We start from the raw sequence: 23,608 nt of genomic DNA on the forward strand, positions 1-23,608 counted from the left end.
CTGTAATTTGATAGATTTTCTTCTATTGATGGAAAAGCTTGAAATTCAAATTGACAATGACAAACTCAGTTTCAGATTTTCATATTTGAAAGAAGCTCAACATTAGGAATGTTGATATATTATGTTATTAAATAAGGAGTCCTCAGAATCAAGTTATAAAAATTTCTATGAGTATCATTAAAAGTAGTCTTCAGTCACAAAAGGTATGAAATAAAAATTCATATTAATCAGTTATTTCGTTTATTACACTAACATAACAAAAAAGAAAAACATGCAAACAACATAGCAACAACGTACGACTTATTTGTAAAAATAAAATAATTTATTACATCAAATCAAATAAAATGTATAGAATTCAAAAAATAAACGGTCAGACAACATTAAAAAACATGCTGTATAAAAATATTTGATATTTAAATGTGTTCGAAAATTAAAATTTTCAATATTTAAAATTATCAATACATTTTGATTTTGAATATCCCTGATAATCAAAATATGATGGAATGTTCTCAAATAAAATTTCTAAATTAGATTTATAATCGTTATTTTATGAAAATATTGCACATGGTACTTTGTCTCGATTGAAAGTTAATATTTTATTAACCTAATACGTTTATGGCAGTACAGGATTATTTCCATTATTTTTTTGACATAACAAATATACAAATGGATATGTTAAGAAATGCTATATCAGAATTATATAATTTGGGTGAAGCAGAAACCTTTGAAAATAACGCTAAGATGTAATAGGAACGTTACATATTAGAATTAAGGTCAGTCAATACTGGAGATCTGTGGGTCACATCAACATTGTTTTTCGCCTTCTAAATCATTTTAATTTAAAGTTACCTAATAAATAATTTAATTAAAAAATACGTTTTTGAGACATGGAACCCTGTAATTTGATGGATTTTCATTCGTCGATGGAAAAAGCATTCTAATATACATTATTTACAAACTGAAATTGACACAAACTCAGCTTTGAAGGAAGCTCAACATTAGGAATGTTTTGTGATTACAGAAAATCTAGAGAATGGCTGGAATATATATGTACATGTTTAACTCATTTTATATGTGTTGATATAATTAAAACACATGTAAAATTAATACATAGATGAAACGATAAGATAAAAATTGTAAAAATATATTTAAAAATGAACCTTTCTAGACGAATATAATTATTAAATTTTAAAATAAATAATTAGAATAAGTTTCTGTAGCAGTGGTTGCCATAAAACTAAAATATTCCATTACGATTGTCAAGCTGCAAACCAAACATGTACACAATTTCCACGAAACGCATTTTGAGCAACTTCCCACACTAACTCCAAGTGTTGCCGACGTTGTACGCCACCACCGTAACGTGGTCCAGCTTTCCGGGCAGATTCTGCACACGTTCCAGCCCCTTCTTCCTGCGCAGCTTCTTCTCCATGGCCGTCACCTCAACTAGCACCCCGTTACGATTGTCGAAATAGAGGTCGACGTCCTCCAGCGTGTGCCGTTTCGCCGACGTGATGCTCAACGTGAAGTTGACCAGGTTCTCGCAGAGACGTTTGGCCGTCCTGCACGGCTGGTCCTTGCCCGATATGCCGTTGCGCAGCACGTCTTCGATCAGCAACAGCTGCAACTCGTAGCGTTGGATCGGCGTCACGTACGGCACCCCTTCGGCGTTTCTCGATATTTGTTTCGTGGTGATCGACGACCTGTTTGTGAAGCACAAATTTTAATCAACCATTTTAACATTCTGAGAAGATATTTAACTACATTTACCTTGTAAAATCGATGGACGTTTTCGACCGCAAGAACTTATAGCCGGTGGTCTCCTTGACGGTGGCGCTCTTCTGCTGCTTCGCGTCCTGCTTCGGCTTCCTATCCCTGCCCGTCTGCGTCTGCGCACTGGCTTTCACGCCGGACTGCTTGCGCAGGCTGCTCGCCCGATTGTCCACGACCGCCGTCGACCGTCTGGCGTCCAAGCTGGCCGTCTTCTTCTGAACCTGTTGCTGCTGTGGCGGCGGCAAAGCGTTCTGCTTCACGAACTGCGCGACCAACGGATTGTTCTCCAATTCCGGATCTGGGTTGGCGGACGGTGATCGTGAGTGGTTGGCTGGCGGGGCGTCGGTTCGTGACGCGTTCGCTAGGTGGTCCGACGTCGACACCGATATGGACGTGCTGCCTATGTGGGAACAAGATTATCATCTCGGATTGTACAAATATTTGTAATTAACAATTACTTTGAGACTGCCAATCGTCTGGGACGCTGGAACTGTTGTCGGTGGAGACTGTGGACTGCATGGAGGGAGTGTTGCTCTTAATGGACGCCCTCTCCACCGAATCTCGGTTCATTTTACTACGACGAGGTGGTTTTATGGGCGGCTTGGCCGCCGTCTCCGTCGTCGTCCTATCTGTTCGTGGTTCTGGTTGCTTCGGTCGTTGTTCGACGGTGGGCGGATTTTTAATTCGTGGAGGTTTTATCTGTACACATACATTGATTATTGTTAATAAAATTGTAATTGTTACTTGCAGGAGTGGCAAAACTAAATTTTCTTAAACCATTTGGAATTAAATTAAAGAAAAAAAATATGTGTATGTATTTACAAACTTTTTTATCTTGGAATCGACTTGAAATTTTGAATTAATATTATTAAATATATCAAAAAAACAAATAATTAATTATATATGAATTTTACTTAAGATATTTATAAATATTTAATAATTATATTATAGTAAAAATATAAAAGTTTAGTATTGACGTACAAAATTATAATATAAAAGATTTTAAACAATGAAATAATAATATAATAAATATAAACAAACTGATTTTACTGATTTACTGTCATAAAAAACCTTACTGAACTTTGAATTATTTATTACACATGAATAAAGAGAGATTTTATATATCCTCACTTGTTATAAGCTAAAACTCACCACTTCTTTTTGAGGAGGTTGCCTTTTAGGTTTCTGCGGCTCGGCGACGTTCGCGTTCACGGTGAACTTGCAGACGTTCGGATCAAAGTTGTCGGTCAGACCGTCGCTCGCCACTAGAACGATGTCGCCTTCGTTCAGCGTCGTTATGCTGAGCGTCAGATTGCTGAGCTCCGGGTTGATACCGTCTACAGGGCCCAGGGCTCCCAGAGCGTCACGCATGTCACGATTACAGTTGATGTCGTGGGAACCTGAAAGGTTTATTAATTTTTTAATTTTAAAAATACAGAGGTTATCTTAAAATCGGTTGATTTTGGTTGGTACTAGTATATTCAGAATAGAGGCAGGGAAACTTACACACTTTACACCAAATAATTAATAATTAATTAATAATATAATATGTAAAATAAATATAAAATTTTTAAAATATAAAACATAAAACATTATAAAATATAAAATATAAAATATAAAATATAAAATATAAAATATAAAATATAAAATATAAAATATAAAATATAAAATATAAAATATAAAATATAAAATATAAAATATAAAATATAAAATATAAAATATAAAATATAAAATATAAAATATAAAATATAAAATATAAAATATAAAATATAAAATATAAAATATAAAATATAAAATATAAAATATAAAATATAAAATATAAAATATAAAGAAGGTCCACCCTCTATAAGAATAGAGTAAAAATTATGTAGAAAACTAAGAAAAATGTTGAAAAATTAAGCTTGAAATTTCTAAATTTCACTTTTTTGAAACACTAAGTCTGTCAAATGTATTAAAAATCATAAAACAAACAGATATTATTAAAAATCAACATATTTGACAAAATGAAGTTTGAAAATTCTAATTTTTAACATTTTTTGAGGTATTAAATTTATCAAAATTATAAGAAATAAAATATCAAAAATCACCATTTCTTAAAAAAGAAGAAATTTTCAGTTAGATATTAAAATATTATAAGAATATAGCGAATATCTTAAAGAAAATTAATAAAAATGTTGAAATTTCTGATTTGTGTGATACTAAATGTATTAGAACATTTAAAAAAATAAAATAGTGTCTAATAAGTATTTCTAAAAAAGAGGGAACATGGAAAATAGTATTTTTCAAAGTTGAGTAAGTAAAATCTAACAAAATGATGTATCAAAATTCTAATATAAATATTATGAGGTATTAAATGTATTAAAATTATAAGAAATCAAAATTCAGCATTTCTAAAAAGGAGGGAACATTGAAAACAGTATTTTTTATAGGTGAATAAGTAAAATGATGTTTGAAAACTTTAATTTTTAACATTTTTGAGGTATTAATTAAGAAATAAAATATCAAAAACTATCATTTCTTAAAAAGGAAGAAATTATCAGTTATGAACATTTTATAGATATTAGAAAAATATAAGAAAAGAGTGAACATCTTATAGAAAATTAACAATATGTTAAAAAATCAAGCTTAAAATTTCTAATTTTTAACATTTCTGAGACACATTAAAATATCAAAATTGAGCATTTCTAAAGAAAGAGGGAACATGGAAAATAGTATTTTTTATAGGTGAGTAACTAAAATGATGTTTGAAAATTCTAATTTTGAACATTTTTTGAGGTCTTAATTAAAAAGTAAAATATGAAAAACCAACATTTATAAAAAAGGAAGAATTTGTCATTTATAAAATTAATAAAAATGTTAAAAAATCAAGCTTAAAATTTTCTAATTTTCAACATTTGTGGAAACTAAATATATTAAAAATTAAGATCAAAATTCAGGATTTCTAAAAAAAGAGAACATGGAAAATAGTATTTTATATAGGTGAGTAAGTAAAATGATATTTGAAAATTCTAATTTTTAACATTTTTTGATGAGGTATTAATAAGAAATAAAATATCCAAACCAACATTTATTAAAAAGGAACAAGTTGTCAGTTATGAACATTTTATATACATTAAAAAATTATAAGAATGGAGTGAACATCTTATAGAAAATTAACAAAAATGTTGAAAAATCAAGCTTAAAATTTCTAATTGTTAACATTTCTGGGATACTAAATATATTAAAAATTAAAATAGAATAAAATGTCAAAATTCAGCATTTATAAAAAAGAGGGAACATGAAAAATAGTATTTTTATAGGTGAGTAAGTAAAATGATGTTTGAAAATTCTAATTTTTAACATTTTTTGAGGTATTAATTAAAAAATAAAATATCGAAAACCAACATTTCTTAAAAAGGAAGAAATTGTCAGTTATGAACATTTTATAGATATTAATAAATTGTAAGAAAGGAGTGAACATCTTATAGAAAATTAACAAAAATGTTAAAAAATCAAGCTTAAAATTTCTAAAAAAAATTATAAAAGAATAAAATATCAAAATTCAGCATTTCTAAAGAAAGAGGGAAAATAGTATTTTTTATAGGGGAGTAAATAAAATGATGTTTGAAAATTCTAATTTTTAACATTTTTGAGGTATTAATTAAGAAATAAAATATCAAAAACCAACATTTCTTAAAAAGGAAGAAATTGTCAGTTATGAAATTTTATAGAAATTAATAAATTATAAGAAAGGAGTGAACATTTTATAGAAAATTAACAAAAATGTTGAAAAATCAAGCTTAAAATTTCTAAAAAAAATTATAAAAGAATAAAATATCAAAATTCAGCATTTCTAAAGAAAGAGGGAAAATAGTATTTTTTATAGGGGAGTAAATAAAATGATGTTTGAAAATTCTAATTTTTAACATTTTTGAGGTATTAATTAAGAAATAAAATATCAAAAACAAACATTTCTTAAAAAGGAAGAAATTGTCAGTTATGAACATTTTATAGACATTAATAAATTATAAGAAAGGAGTGAACATCTTATAGAAAATTAACAAAAATGTTGAAAAATCAAGCTTAAAATTTCTAAAAAAAATTATAAAAGAATAAGTATCAAAATTCAGCATTTCTAAAAAAAGAGGGAACATGGAAAATAGTATTTTTTATAGGTGGTAAGTAAAATGATATTTGAAAATTCTAATTTTGAACATTTTTTGAAATATTAATTAAGAAATAAAATATCAAAAACCAACATTTCTTAAAAAGGAAAAAATTGTCAGTTATGAACATTGTATATATATTAAAAAATTATAAGAATAGAGTGAACATTTTATAGAAAATTAACAAAAATGTTAAAAAATCAAGCTTAAACTTTCTAACTTTTAACATTTCTGAGATACTAAATATATTAAAAATTATAAAAGAATAAAATATTATCAAAATTCAGTATTTTTAAAAAAAGAGGGAATATGGAAAATAGTATTTTTTATAGGTGAGTAAGTAAAATCTAACAAAAAAGACATTTGACAAAATGAAATTTGAAAATTCTAATTTTTAACATTTATTGAGGTATTAAATAAATATATTAAAATTATAAAAAATAAAATATCAAAAACCAGCATTTCTTAAAAAAGAAAAAAAAAATATCAATTTAGAATATTTTATAAATTTAATATATATATATATATATATATATATATATATATATATATAAATACAATCAAAATTTTCTAAAACACATAAAAATTTTGAGATTCTAAATGCATTGTAATTGTATATATTATAATAATTATAATATAATTAATGATATAAATTATCAAAAATCAGCATTTCTTAAAATAGGAGAAAAAATGGAAAGTAGTATTTCTCATAAAATCTAATAAATTATTTATATTTATTTTTATGTATAAAGTAACAAAAGGTTAAAGTTAATTTTACATAGTTTTCCCAATATCGAATTCAACTTTTAGAACATGACTTCATCCAGAACCCTATTGGATTACTAACCTTTCGTAAGCTCTCTGACACCGTACTTCTGCGAGTAGACGTACGCCAGAGTGTCCCCCACGTTGCACACGCAACAAATATACCTCGTGCCCTGCTCTTCGCCGTTCCGCCTCGCCCTCTGCTTCAGCGGCAACACTATGGCGACCGTCAGCGTCGTCAGCATGCCCTTGTTCTCCAGGATGAGGTCGTGGGCGCAATTGAACGCCCTCAGCAGACACACGAACACCTCGCGCGTGTTCTTGATGAGGTTCTCCGGACGGGCGTCCGCGATGCTGAGACTCGTCGGCGCCGAGTCGTCCGACTTTATCGTCAGGTCGTCGAACGGTTTCGTGTCGTTGAATATCGTCTTGTCGAGGTAGTGGAGGCAGCCGTGGACGGCCGATTTGGCCGCGATGCACGCCTTCTCACCTGCAACCAATTCATTCATCATATGTTTTAATTTTGTTAGTACTTGTATCCTTTTAAACAAAATAAAAAATTTAAAATTAAACAAACAAATTATAATAAAGAAAAATATACGTTTAATAATTTAAATGTCAAAAATTAAAAAAAAAAAATTTCAATTACATTTGAAATATTGGGCTAAAAAATTAATTAGATAAATAAAAAATATATATAAATTTAATTAGTATTTAAATTTAAAAAATAAAAAAACTAAAATTAGCAAAATTTATTAGAAAGAAAATAAATTAAAAATAACCAATTAAATTTAAACAATAAATATAAAAAATTAATCAAATAAAACAAAAATAAATAAATATAATTTACAAAATTAAAATTTAAAAGTTAATAAAAAATTAACTAATCCTTAATTTAATAATTTAATTAATTAAAATAAGTAAATTCAACCAAAAATAAATTAAAAATAACCAATTAAATCTGTAAAATTAAGCTTAAAAATTTAAAGAAGCCAATTAAATAAAAAATTAAATTAGTTAACAAAATTTACAAAATTGAAATTAAAAATATAATTAACTAATTCTGAATAGAAAAAAAAACAAATTTATTTGGTATTAATTAATTAAAATGGTATTAATTAATTAAATTCAAAAAAGTTAAAAAATTTAAGGAACTAATTAAATAAAAATAAATAAAAATTTAAAGCCAATTAAATAAAAAATAAAATTAGTTAACAAAATTTACAAAATTGAAATTAAAAATATAATTAACTAATTCTGAATAGAAAAAAAAAACAAATTTAATTGATATTAATTAATTAAAATGAGTAAATTAAATTTATAAATATTAAAATTGATCAAATAAATTTATAAAAAAATAACCAATTATTATGCAAAAAATGAAGATTAAAAATTTAAAAAAACTAATTAAATAAAAATAAATAAATAAATAAAATTTACAAAATTAAAATTTAAAAGATAATAAAAAATTAACAAATCCTGAATTTAATAATTTAATTAATTAAAATAAATAAATTATATTTATAAATATTAAAATCAACCAATTCAACTAAAAATAAATTAAAAATAACCAATTAAATTTGTAAAATAAAGTTTAAAAATTTAAACATGCTAATTAAATAAAAAATAAAATTAGTAAATTAAATTTAAACAATAAAGAAATAAATTAACCAATTAAAATAATAAAATTAGTTAATAAAATTTACAAAATTGAAATTAAAAATATAATTAACTAATTCTGAATAGAAAAAAAAACAAATTTAATTGGTATTAATTAATTAAAATGAGTAAATTAAATTTATAAATATTAAAATTGATCAAATAAATTTATAAAAAAAATAACCAATTAAATGGAAAAAATGAAGATTAAAAATTTAAAGAAACTAATTAAATAAAAATAAATAAATAAATAAAATTAGTAAATTAAATTTAAACAATAAAGCAAAAAAAAAAATAATCAATTAAAACAAAAATAAATAAATAAAATTTACAAAAAAAATTAGAAAATAATAAAAAATTAACTAATTCTGAATAGAAATAAATTAAAATCAACCAATTAAATTTAGAAAAAGAAAATAAATTAAAAATAACAAATTGAATTTAAAAAAATAAGCTTAAAAAATTAAAGAAACCAATTAACAAAATTAGTTATTAAAATTTACAAAATTAAAATTAGTAATTTAAATTTAAATAATTAAGCATAAAAAAAATTAATCAATTAAAACAAAAATAAGTAAATAAAATTAGTAAATAATATGTACAAAATTAAAATTTAATTGAAATTATTTATTATCAATAAATTTATAAAAAAATAACCACTTAAATTTAAAAAATAAAGCTTAAAAATTTCATGAGACTAATTAAATAAAATAAAAGTAGTAAATTAAATTTAAATAATAAAGCATAAAAAATAATCAATTAAAACAATAATAAATAAAATTAGTTTAACTAATTCTGAATAGAAAGAAATCAAAATTGGTATTAATTAATTAAAATCAATTAAATTAAAAAAAAAGAAAATAAATTAAAAATTACCAATTAAATAAAAAATAAAATTAGCAAATTAAATTTAAATAAAGTATAAAAAATTAGCCATAGATATTAATTTTAATTAAAAATATAATAAAAAATTGACTAATTTAATTAAAATAAGTAAATTAAATTTATAAATATTAAAAATTATATTCAAAAAAACATATAATATATATAATATACACACATATATATATATATATATATATATATATATATATATATATATGTAGTTTATAAAGTATATATATGTAGTTTATAAAGTGATAATAATTAATTACTGTTGAAAATTATAATGATTAAATTAAATTTATAAATATTAAAATTAATAAAATTTAAAAAAGTATATAATTATTATTACATAAATTTGAATTCTATATAAAACATATGTTAAAAAAAAATAAAAATTTAAAGTAACCAGATAAATTAAAAAATAAAATAAAATTTATATTTATAGGAACCTAACTGACTAAACAAAGGTTAAGGAATAATCGTAATAAAATTATTATATATATATATGTATATGTATATATATATATATATATAATAAGAACAAAAAATTATGTTTAAATGGGTAAAAAGTAACTAATAAAATAATAAAATTATTAATATAAATTTAATATTGAAATTAATTAAATAAATTAAAAAAATGAAGATTGAAATATTTAAAGTAACCAACAAAATGAAAAAAAAAAAATAAATAAATAAATAAATAAAATGTGTTAAAAGTCAAACTTACAAACTTATCAAAAAAAAATAAGAAATTTAAGATATAATATATGTTTGAAATTAATCAATTTAGTCACACATAAAATAATAATAAAATTATTAAAAAATGAAGAAATAATTAAAATATATAAATAAAAAAAATAAAACTGAAAAATTTAAAGTAACCGGTTAAATTAAAAATAATAATAATAAAAACAGTAACTTAAATTAAAAAAATTAGTTTAAAAAAGAAATCTTAAAAAAATACTTAATTATTACATTATATTTATAAAAACATAACCGATTATACAAAGATTAAAAATAAATTATATTAATTAAATTTGAATTAGATTCATAAAAATTAAAATTAAACAATTAAATTAAAAAATATTTTATAGATTATTTGTTATTTATTGCACATAGCATATTATTGTTATTATTTTCCAAGGGACACCATGTATGTTTTAGCATAATTAAATTAAACATGAGAAAAAAAATCTTTCGGTTGATATTTGGTAAAATTTTGTTAATACTTATCTAAGTAAACAATTAAATTAAATAATAAAATTATTACTAAAATCTATAACAAACTTTTGTATTTCTTTCAAGTAAACAAATATTTAGAGAATTAAGAAATAACCAACAACCCCGTAACTCGTTAGTAGAACTCACCCCAGTTGACGCCATCGGCGACGGCCAGTATGGCAGAATCATGACGGGCTATGATGCCGAAACAGTCGGCAATCGGGTCGCCGTTCTTGTTCTTCGTGACCTGGTTGCGATCGTAAAGGGAGTCCGACAGTCCGTAGACGAAGTCCGATTTCCGATTCCATTCGTTCGGCAGCGACGAATCGTTGATCACCACCGAAGGGATGTTCGACACTTCCGGCGCATCCTCGGCTGCAAAGAAAAAGAGTGTTGCGATGTAGGCATGCGCAATGTGACATGAATTTTGGTTGTGACATAGACAATTTTTCTCTTACATATTTACATTTGTTATTAGTTTTGTTACGAAAATGATGTGTGTGATAAAATTTATGAATTTTTGTTAATTTATGTTTGCTTTTTGTTAGAACATTTGCTGTTGTTTTCATCATTCAACATTTTAAAAAAAGCTTATTACAATTATATACATGAATATGTTACAAAATAATAACATAATTAATTGGAAAATTTTATTTTTATTAAAAAATTGCAGTTTTTTAATTTATTAAAACAGCCTTTAATAATAAATTCTTATGAAAAATAATTTGTTTTAAATCACGTTAATGTATATTAAAATTTTCACTATTTTCTTTAAGAAATTTTTATATTTAAGAATTGAACGTTTCATTAAAAACGTAATTTTTATAAAATGTAAAAAAAATTTAAATAATAAAGTTTAAAAATTTAACCAATTAAAAATAATAATAATAAAATTGACTTCGAATTAAAAAAAATTGAGTAATTTAAATATATAAAAATTAAAATAAGTTAATTAAACAAAAAAGTAAAATTACTAATTTATATTTTTAAAGAATATAAAATTTAAAGAGAATAAAAGATAACAAAATAAAAAAAAAAATAATATTAGCAATTTAAATTAAAAATCAAGCTTAAAAACTAACAGATTAAACAATAAATATTAAAATTAATTAACTTTGAATTTAAAAAAATGAAGTTTATAAATTAATTAAGAATTAAAATGAGTAATTTAAATTCATAAAAATTAAAATTAACCAATTAATTTCACAAATAAAATAATATAATTAATTTAAATTTAAAAATTAAATTTATTAACTTAAATTTAATGAATAGAAAGAAAGTTAAGCTTAAAAATAATAAAATTAAAAAAAAAAATAAGATTCAAAAATTTAAAATAACCAATTAAATTTAGAAAAATATAAAATTAATAATTTAAATTAAAAAATGAATATTAAATAATAATAAAATTATTAAATTATATTTCTAAATACCTAACCGATAATTAAAAAATAATGATAATAAAATTAATTTTGAATAAAGAAAAAATAATTAATTATAATAATAATTTAAATATATAAAAATTCAAATTAAATACTAATAAAATGATTAAATTTAAAAAATAAAATTATTAACTTAAATTTAAATAATATAAAAGAAACTTTAACTATTAACTAATCAAATTAAATAATAATAATAAAATTATTAATATAAGTTAATAGGTTAAATATAAGATTGAAATTAATCAAATAAATTCAGAAAATTTAGACTGAAAAATTTAAAGTAACTAATTATATAAAAAAAAATAAAATTAGTAACTTAAATTAAAAGATAAGCTTACAAAATAAAAAATTAAATTATTATTAAAAAATTATTAAATTATATTTATAAAAACCTAAACTAAACAAATATTAAATAATAATAATAATAAAATTAATTAACTTTGAATTAAAAAATGTTTAGTTAAAAAAAATTAATTAAATAAAAAAATAAAATCAAGTTTAAAAACTAACAAATATAATAATAATAAAATTAAACAACTTTGAATTAAAAAAATGGAGTTTACAATTTGAAATAAATTAATTCAAGTTTAAATAATAAAATTGAGTAACAATAAATTTATAATTAATTTCAAAAATAAAATAAAATGATCAATTTAAATTTAAAGAATAAAAAAGTTTAGCTTAAAAATAATAAAATTATATATATAAGTTTTATAAAATTTCAAATAACCAATTAAATTTAGAAAAATATAAAATTAATAAATTATAATGATTATAATAAATTATAATTATTATTATTATATTATGATTAAAACTTAAAGATAATAAAATTTACTTTGAATAAAGAAAAATGAGTAATTTAAATTTATAAAAATTAAAATTAATCAATTAAATTAAAAAATAATAATAAAATAATTCAATTTAAAAAATAAAATTAATAACTCAAATAAAATATAAAAAAATAACTAACTATTAAATAATAATAATAAAATTATTAATATAAATTTATGAAATATCAAAAATTGTATAATGTAAGATTGAAATTAATTATTATTAATAAATAAATTCAGAAAATTTAGATAGAAAAATTTTAGTTAGTAATTTAAATTAAAAGACAAGTTTACAAAATAAATAATTAAATTATTATTATAAAATTATTCAATAATTCAATAATATTTATAAAAATAAACAAATATTAAATAATAATAATAAAATTAATTAACTTTGAATTAAAAGAAATTAAAATCGACTTTAAAAATTGATAATTAATTTAAGTTTAAAGAATTAAATTGGGCAATTTAAATTTATACGAAATAAAATAAATTAACCATTTAAATTAAAAAAAATAATAACAAAATGATTAAATTTAAAAAGTAAAATTATTAACTTAATTTTAAAGAATATAAAGAATAATTTTAACTAATCAAATATAATAATAAAAATTTTAATATAAAGTTAAATATAAATATTAAAATAATAATAATAATATGATTATTAAATTATATTTTAAAAAACGTAACCGATTAAACAAATATTATTAATTAAAAAAATTAAAATTGAGTTTACAAATTAATATTGATTAATTCATGTTTAAAGAATTAATCTGAGTAATTTAAATATATAAGAAGTGAAATTTACTTAAATTAAAAAAAAATAAAATGATTAATTTAATTTAAAAAATAAAATTATTAAATTAAATAAATAAAATATAAAAAATTAAGTTTAAAAAATAATAAAAAAAACATATGACCTAACCGATTAAACAAACAAATTAAAAAAAAAATAAGATTGAAAAATAAACCAATTAAATTTAAAAAAAAATTAACTTTGAATAAATAGAATAATAAAATAGAGTTTAACAAATTGATATTAATTAATTCAAGATAAAAATGAGTAATAAAATTTAAGTAAGTAATTTAAATTTATAAAAATTAAAATTAACTAATTAAATTAAAATAATAATAATAAAATGATTACTGAAATAAATTTTTAAAAATAAATATTATCTTTATGTAAAATATATTTAAGAATCGAGTCTTTCATTAAAAACTTTGTATTGTAAATGTCACATATTTTATACAGTGGTGGAGAGAGAAGTAGCACAAAATTTAAAAAGATACATTTTGTAAGATATTTCATAAAAAGATTTAAATATTGCTGCTGAAATTCCCAAAAACAAAAAAATGATTACAATGTTATTAACAAATAGATTTCAACATAATCAACAGAAAATACAATAAGAAATCGTCTTATTAAAAAATCAATTCTTTGTAGAGACAGATAAGTTGAAAGAATCAATAAATGAAATTCTTTTCACCTAGATAAATAAATAATGAATTGAGTCATACAATATCTATTCAACTGAATGAACAAACATGCAAGAATGTATTTCAATAAAGAATCCACTGGCATCAAAAAACAATATTCGAACAACACTAAAGTTTGGACAAAAATATGGTTAATTCTTACAGTGAAGGAATTTTGAAGGGGGCATAGTTACAATTTTTTTAAATATTTCAGATTAATTTTACATGGTATCAGATGGTATTGTATATGGCATTTTATTGGTCAGTGCAAAATCCGGATCTAAATCCCATTGAAAATTTAGGGACCGACATGAAGTCTCAATTCGTGTTTAAGATTTAATTTAAGTAAAAATTATTACATTTATATACTAAATGAATAATTGTAGTGCAATTATTTAAATTAAAATATAAAATATACATTGTGAACAATTCCTAATTAATAATAAATAGTAATGGTGCTATTCTTCTGACCACCACTTTTTGAAAAGTTTGTAATTATTCTTAAAATTTTAAAATTAAATTATTATCAAGATATATAAATTTAACTAAAATTTTCAAAACAGAATGTTTAAAAAATATTAATAATTACACGAATTAACTAACTAACCACCACTTTTTGAAAAGTTTGTAATTATTCTTAAAATTTTAAAATTAAATTATTATCAAGACATATAAATTTAACTAAAATTTTCAAAACAGAATGTTTAAAAAATATTAATAGTTACACGAATTAACTAGTTAATTAGTTTGTCAGAATATTACGATTTTTAGTTAATTTAAAAATAAACTGGTAAAATGTTTGTTGAAATGTTTTAAACATATTTTTTTAGTAAGACAATACAATTTTTATTTTAAAATAAATACTTTTAAATTATATTTATGATATAATACATATAAAAAATGAACGTTCCATTAAAAACGAAATTTTAATAAAATGTAATAAAAATTTAATTTAAATTAAAAATAAGAATAATAAAATTAATTGATTAATTTTTTAAAATTATTAAAAATTCAATTTAATAATTAAAAAAATAAATAAATAAATATTAAATAATAATAAAAATTGATAATAAAATTAACTTTAATAAATAAAATAATAAAATTGAGTTTAACAAATTGATATTAATTAATTCAAGTTAAAAATGAGTAATTGAGTTAAAATTAGTAATTTAAATTTATAAAAATTAAAATTTAATTTGAAAATATATACTTATATAAACTGTATTTACCATATAATGGTAGAAAGTAATTTGAATGAAATTTAGAAATATTTTACTAAGAGTTAGAAATTTTTTTAATGAATTAACCAAAACACAAATTCTTATCGGAAATAATATGTAATCTAATTAAGATTTTAAAATCAAAACAGAATGTTTAAAAAATATTAATAATTATACGAATTAATTAGTTAATTAGTTTGTCACTTGGCTGTTTTATTAACGATTTTTAGTTAATTTAAAAATAAACTGGTAAAATGTTTGTTGAAATGTTTTAAACATATTTTTTTAGTAAGAAAATACAATTTTTATTTTAAAATATATACTTTTAAATTATATTTATGATATAATACATATAAAAATGAACGTTCCATTAAAAACGTAATTTTAATAAAATGTAATAAAAATTTAATTTAAATTAAAAATAAGAATAATAAAATTAATTGATTAAGTTTTTAAAATTATTAAAAATTCAATTTAATAATTAAAAAAATAAATAAATAAATATTAAATAATAATAAAAATTGATAATAAAATTAACTTTGAATAAATAAAATAATAAAATTGAGTTTAACAAATTGATATTAATTAATTCAAGTTAAAAATGAGTAATCGAGTTAAAATGAGTAATTTAAATTTAAGAAAATTAAAATTTTATTTGAAAATATATAAATTAACTAGTTAATTAGTTTGTCAGAATATTTAAATTTAAAAATAAACTGGTAATATGTTTGTTGAAATGTTTTAAACATATTTTTTTAGTAAGACAATACAATTTTTATTTTAAAATAAATACTTTTAAATTATATTTATGATATAATACATATAAAAAATGAACGTTCCATTAAAAACGAAATTTTAATAAAATGTAATAAAAATTTAATTTAAATTAAAAATAAGAATAATAAAATTAATTGATTAATTTTTTAAAATTATTAAAAATTCAATTTAATAATTAAAAAAATAAATAAATAAATATTAAATAATAATAAAAATTGATAATAAAATTAACTTTAATAAATAAAATAATAAAATTGAGTTTAACAAATTGATATTAATTAATTCAAGTTAAAAATGAGTAATTGAGTTAAAATTAGTAATTTAAATTTATAAAAATTAAAATTTAATTTGAAAATATATACTTATATAAACTGTATTTACCATATAATGGTAGAAAGTAATTTGAATGAAATTTAGAAACATTTTACTAAGAGTTAGAAATTTTTTAATGAATTAACCAAAACACAAATTCTTATCGGAAATAATATAATTAAGATTTTAAAATCAAAACAGAATGTTTAAAAAATATTAATAATTATACGAATTAATTAGTTAATTAGTTTGTCACTTGGCTGTTTTATTAACGATTTTTAGTTAATTTAAAAATAAACTGGTAAAATGTTTGTTGAAATGTTTTAAACATATTTTTTTAGTAAGAAAATACAATTTTTATTTTAAAATATATACTTTTAAATTATATTTATGATATAATACATATAAAAATGAACGTTCCATTAAAAACGTAATTTTAATAAAATGTAATAAAAATTTAATTTAAATTAAAAATAAGAATAATAAAATTAATTGATTAATTTTTTAAAATTATTAAAAATTCAATTTAATAATTAAAAAAATAAATAAATAAATAAATATTAAATAATAATAAAAATTGATAATAAAATTAATTTTGTATAAATAAAATAATAAAATTGAGTTTTTTTTTTTAATGAATTAACCAAAACAAATTCTTATCAGAAATAATATGTAATCTAATTAAGATTTTAAAATCAATAAAATAAATAAGCACAACAAAATATTCAATGTAAATCTAAATACAGGTCATTCGTATGTCTTCCCAATAATGGAACATAATTGTAATTAGGGCTTTAATTAGTGCTAAGTTTCAGAACATGGCTGAAGTACAATTACGCCCAACTATAGTCTAAAACTTTTTCCTTATGTTGGGAAGACAACCATATAATTTTGTGCAAAACATATGCAAAAACACATATAAAAAAAATTTACAAAAGACCTAAAAGTAACAAAGGATGAAACGTTATAAAAGTAAAGTTCGCAGCAGGTTTTTAAGACCAAATGTTCTTTTTCTTTGGAAAACTTGGTAAATCCAAAAAAAAATATGTGTTTCATTAGTGCCAATATTTATAATAAAATCATTATATAAAAAGTAAAATTATTGAATGTTTACAAAAATTTCATTTTATTAAATAAAAAATTACAAACACTTTTTGAAGTGATACTTATTTCATTGTGACTTGTTTACTTATACTATTTTTGATAATTTTTAAAAGACTATTATTTATGTTAGGTTAGCTGTACCTAGCTCGAATGGAGTATAGTATATTTTTGTTGTGGTGCCTTAATTTCTTGGACAAAACTGGATAACCAGTTAGTTAGTTTGATAAGTATATTTGCCCTTAAAAACATGTGCAAATTTCAACTTTAAAATAATATTCCACCCTGCCAAATAAATAAACAACAATTAACGTCCATTGCACAATGCAAAAAATGATAAAAAACCATGCAAAAACAAAACGAAAAATCGGCAACTACCTAAACTAGAAAAAACAAAAACAAGAAAATTAACATTCTCATGACTGTCGGTAGATGCATTCACTTCCATGCTACAAGTCTTTACCCTGTACGTTGGCTCTTTGCGCAATTCGAATGATCTTCCCCTTCTTTCGGTTATTGAACGGGTTACCCTCCGACTTCGACTTCGACAACGGATAATTCTCCGTCGCTTTCTTATCACAGCCCTCGGCCCTCTTGGCCGGCCTCTGTCCGTCGGACGACTGTTTCCTCGTCCTGACGCCGTTCGGCCGCGCGTCCGCCGTCGACTTTCTCGCCAGCCCGTCGACGCTGACGCTGCCCTTCGCCGTCTCCGGCCCGACCTGGTTGCGGCTCTGGTTGCGGCACTCGCAACTGTCGCAATTGTTGTTGCTGCCGCGCGTCGTCGACTCGCGGTCGATGCGCGTCTTCTCGATCTCGACGCTGAAGTCGCCCAGACTGCCCAGACTGTGGCTCTTGTTGTGCGACTTCTTCGGCAAATTGGTCACGCAGTACTCGTGGCCGGCCACTTTTATTATCATTTTCGTGTTGTCGATCGGCTGGCCGGCTTTTCTTTGCGGCGACCGTTTCGGCGACGCGGCGGGAACTAGAAGAGAGATCACAACAGATTCACCACGGGTTACGACCTGAGTTTTTTTTTTTTTTTGTTTTGGTTTGTTGTTGTTGTTGTTGGGGAGGCGTGTGGGTGCTTGGTTGTCGTTAGAAAAGCGGTTTCCAGGTTTCCCGTGCGTCAGGCTTTTGGGATGGGTGATTTTGTTAAATTGATTTTTCACAAATAACTATTTAATTAGGTTTTAATCGAGGTACAATTTAAAACTTTCATAAACGTCACGATGATTCACCTAACTTATTCATTAGAAGTTTATAAAGGACAGAAAAATGTATTAATTTGAAATTTTTATATCAATTATAAGTTGACTGAAACAATTTATCTAATTTATTTTGGATAAAATTTCACATCCGGTTTAACCGGAAGTGACATTAAGTTTGTTATTATCAATGAAACATCCTGTATATTTTTAGATTTTTAATTTCTACATATAATTTCAAATAAAATAGTCTTTGAGTTATTAAGATTTTTTCAAAAATTTTGACATATTGATGGTCCATCTGAAATGCTTGTAAAGTCACTAATTTCGAAGCTGAAATGTTCATTTTTGGCATATACTTTAACTAAAAACCATCCTATATGTAGTCAATATTAGTACTACTATATTTTATACAGAATGTTCAGTATTTACGTTTAATTTTACGTATATTAACATATTAGAACAGCACATATGTTTCAGCATAATTAAATTGAAAATTAAAAATATCTTTCGATTGATATAATAATTCCCTACAGACAGAATTAATAGTAATTGAGAAATAAATGGCACAAAATATTTTTTGCAAAGAGGATTCAATTTAATTATGATTAAACATATATGAAGTTCGATTAAAAATAATAGTTATTGATATTTTAAAATATATAAAAATAAACATAAATAACAAACACTCCGTGAAAAATTTGAGAGTACTACTAAGTTCTTATAGAATGGTCTTTTTTTAGCACGTATGAAAAAAATGAATTTTTCATAATTAAAATTGTTGACTTTAGAGACATTTTTGATGGACCAGAAAATGTTGATGAAAAAAAAATTAATATTAATAAACTATTAAATTTAGGTATAGGAGACGGTTTGTCTTTTTATTTACAAATACCTGTAGAATTTAAAAAACCAATAATATACAGAGTGTTCCATTGTAAATAACAAAGTTAATGACATTTCCGACATAATGTTGAAAATAAATTAGTAAGTACATAGTACAAATCAATTTATAATTACTATAAAAATTGCAAATCAAAACCCTTTTCCGTTCTCCTAGTTTATAATAAATATGATGAATCACGCTGTATAATAATCCTCTAAATTTTTTAATATGTATATTTTTGTGAATTGTCAAATTCACAATTAACAATTTTTTGAAAATTTTGATAAAATTAAGTAATAATTTGTTTCAAGAAATTTAAAAAAAAAAATAGGAAAATTATTAAAAATTTTACTTCTTAAAAATAAGGCAATCATGTATGGATTTTATATTGAAATAATAACGAAATTAAAATATATTTATCACTTGAAAGTTTCATTGAAAAATGTGAAATTTATGAGTGAAAATAAAATTATATGAAAAGTTTTATATATAAAATTATTTGGAGATGTTTTAATTTGAAATCAACTAAATTTTCATTTAATTTTTTGAAAATTCTTAAATAATACTTGCTTCATTAAAGTTTAATGAAAATCTTATTCAAAGAATTTTAAAAATATATAATAATATTTGAAAGTTATTTTGATTTAGAAATAAAATTTTTTACTAAAATATGGTAAATAAATCGGTATTTTAAAATAAACTAATAAATAAATGAAAATATTAATCCCCATGAAAAATTAATTACAATTTGTAATTTTCTCGAAATATTGAAATACTTTGATGACAATTAGTTAATTTAATCATTATATATTAAAATAAAGCTATTTTATTTAATATATTGCCCTTCCCTCCTCCTATGAATTTACGATTTAATTTAATTCACTAAAACTATATTGATTATTTGAAATTTACGAAATTTTTAATTAATTTTTTTAAGAATTGTCAATAAAATTTTTTTTAAAAGTGGTCAAAGGAATTTAAAAACAAGGTAATAATATTCAGATTTTAAAATTAAATTACATAATTTTTTATTTGATGAAAAAGTATTAGATAATTTAATTGTCATTGTTTTATTATAAATAAAATGATTCGGATATTATATTTTTTTGTAAATTTTTAATTAACATTTGTTTTGTTAAAATTTACAATCTTGTTCAATAACTTAAAAAAATATATTTCATAATTAATTAAAACTTTGGCAGTAATTTTGTACAAATCACTTAAAAAATATAATATTTGATTTGAATTAATTGAAATGTTGACATTTTTTATAAAATATAGCAATCAAATCCAGATTTTAAAATAATATTAATAAGTAAATTAAAATATTAATTATAAAACTTTTAAAAATATTGAAATAATTCGATGAAAAAAATTTTAAACTTATGGTATGATAAATATGGTAAATCAAATTCGGATTTCATAAAAAATGATTGTCAGTATAAATATTTAATTATTTGGAGATTTTTTTAAATATTTCCTTAGTATGACAATACAATATGAATTTTAAAATCTAATATAAATTAAAATAGTATTAATAACCAATTTTTTATTTAAAATTTTTAATAATTATTAATTAACACTGGCTTTTGTTAAAATTTAATACAATTTTGTACAAATCACTTAAAAAATATAGTAATCATATCCAGATTTTAAATTTATATTAATAAGTAAATTAAATTATTAATAATAAAACTTATTAAAAAATATTGAAATAATTCGATGGAAAAATGTTTAAACAATTTCAACTGTATTATAATTAAAATTATTTGCAGATTTTTCAAAATGTTTCCTGCGTATAAGAATACAATATAAATCAAAATCGTATCGATAATTTGATATTCAGCAATTCCTTATTTAAAACCTTTAAGAATCAATACAAAACATTTGTTTGGTAAAATTTTACTTACAATCTTATTTAAATAACTTTGAAATTTTGATTTTTACTTAAAAATATGATGATATGAATAAAGTCGAATTTTAAAATGAAATTCGATAAAAAAATGTTGGACAATTAGACATTCATTTTAAATAAAATTATTTGGAGATTCTTTTAAATATTTTCTTAATACTGCAATTAGATCTGGATTTTTGAATTTATTTAAAAATTATCTTAAATAATACTCGTTTTGTTAACTAATTTTACTAACAATCTTATTCAAGTAACTTTAAAAAATATAATAGTATTTGATAGTTAATTTTAATAATAATTTGATAATAATTAATAATTAAGTCATTATAAATGACATTTTTTGTAGTTTATTTTACATAATTTCTTAGTATTACAATTCAATCTAGATAATCTAACATAAATTAAAATTGTATTGAAAATTTGATTTTTTCTTTAAAATATAAAAATTTTTAATTTTTAAAAAGAAGTAATAATTATATTTATAATAATTTAGTAAATATAATTTAGAAATTTTGATTGTCATTATAAATATAATTATTATATTTTTTATATATTTTTTTAGTATAATAACAAAATCTGAATTTTAAAATGTATCATGAATTAAAATCGTATTGACATCTTGATATCCACAAACATTTATTTAAATTTATTGACAATTCTTAAATAACACATGTTTTGATATTTGATAATTAACTGAAATTTTAATTTATTCTTAATAATTTGGCAATCAAATTCAAGTTTTAAAACAAAGTAATAAATAAATTAAAATAATCATAAAATTTATTATAATAAACAATATTTATAACTCTAGTTTACTGAAAACTTAAATAGTTGTAATTAAATGTAATTTAAAAAGAACAAAGATTAAATCATCTATTACAAAGAGTATATTCTTATCACAAATAATCAATAATCTTTTCTTAGATACTGGTATAATATAAATAAAAGTTACTCAAAATAGTTTTGGATATTCCTCAAATAATGACTGTTTTCTAGATATTGTATTTGAAATATTTGAGTTTTTATTCTAAAATACCACACTGTTGCCATTTTTCCTCGACTTTCCAACAAAAAATTATATTATGCATCTGACAAGCAATGATGTTGCCAATTAGGTCTGACAGAATGCCACTATATAGCATTGATATACTGGTTTGTCAGTACATCAAGTGGTGACTAACTATCATACAGGTTTGTTAAAATAACAGGCAGTGCCCATCATTCAGGTATTCATTATTAAAGTGTTTAGTTATTTGCGAAAAATGTTCAATAATAATACATTTTATTCCTGTAAAAGTAAATATTGAGTCGAAGGCAATTATCACACAAAAACAGATTAACCAAAATGAACGGTTTAAAAGAGCACTCACCCACATCATCTGTTGTGTCTATGAAATCAATGTCAGCATCCAACACAGATAAATGTTTTTCAGTCCTTTTAACTGTTGTCAGTCCACCATTTGGTCCTGAGTAACAACCAATAATTGAATCAGCACCACTTTCATACTTTCCTAGCTCATAATTTGGGAGATCAGTGGGATTCTTTCCGTAAATAATTTCAGGGCCTTCTTTTAAAGTTATTTGACTAAAATTTAATTTGTTACATAGAGTTGTGGAGGCCCGGTTATTTCAGTGGGCTTACCCCTGCAGATATTTTGTGACAAATGAGTTTTCATTAATGTTGTGTTTCTTGTCCCTGGGTTCATTGTGAAAACTTAATTGTCTGAAATAGCTTGACACTCTTTTCCTTAGCGATGGCATAGCTACAAAACAAACATCATGTCAACGGTGATTTAATTAACAAACGATAAATATTTATTATTTACAATGTGCTGTGAAAACTTAACCTACCTGTCAAATGTGTTGGATAAATTTAACGTCGACTACAAAGCTGCCTTCGTGAAAAATCATTTAGATTGCGTGTTCTTATAAAGACGGACGTCGTGTTTTTATTCAGCGTGTAATTATTAGTTAATACTTATTTTTAAATACATTTGGCTGA

The 23,608-nt window shown here is 21.5% G+C and overlaps 1 protein-coding gene across 2 annotated transcripts; it reads right to left on the reverse strand.

Annotated features, from left to right (window-relative positions):
- Window positions 1-223: 223 nt before the first annotated feature.
- LOC109604770 (PP2C-like domain-containing protein CG9801) lies at window positions 224-23,608 on the reverse strand. 2 transcript variants are annotated; one of them, XM_049968676.1, is made up of 10 exons: window positions 23,458-23,608; window positions 23,249-23,369; window positions 22,977-23,191; window positions 18,067-18,585; window positions 10,596-10,823; window positions 6,766-7,173; window positions 2,926-3,173; window positions 2,232-2,472; window positions 1,771-2,173; window positions 224-1,703 (listed from the first exon to the last, which is right to left on the reverse strand). In XM_049968676.1, the coding sequence occupies exons 2-10, from the start codon at window positions 23,365-23,367 to the stop codon at window positions 1,322-1,324; spliced, it is 2,763 nt and encodes a 920-aa protein (XP_049824633.1). In that variant the 5' UTR covers window positions 23,368-23,369; window positions 23,458-23,608; the 3' UTR covers window positions 224-1,321. The 2 variants fall into 2 exon arrangements, with proteins under 2 accessions (XP_049824633.1, XP_049824634.1); XM_049968677.1 differs by lacking the exon at window positions 18,067-18,585.

Source organism: Aethina tumida, chromosome 6 (genome assembly GCF_024364675.1).
Source record: "Aethina tumida isolate Nest 87 chromosome 6, icAetTumi1.1, whole genome shotgun sequence".
NCBI lineage: Eukaryota > Metazoa > Arthropoda > Insecta > Coleoptera > Nitidulidae > Aethina > Aethina tumida.

Coding starts and splice junctions, on each gene's coding strand:
- LOC109604770 (XM_049968676.1), bottom strand. CDS start 23,367: ATGCCATCGCTAAGGAAAAGAGTGTCAAGCTATTTCAGACAATTAAGT. Junction 23,192..23,248: donor GTCACAAAATATCTGCAGGG/GTAAGCCCACTG, acceptor ATTAAATTTTAG/TCAAATAACTTTAAAAGAAG. Junction 3,174..6,765: donor TGTCAGAGAGCTTACGAAAG/GTTAGTAATCCA, acceptor TAAACCTTTCAG/GTTCCCACGACATCAACTGT.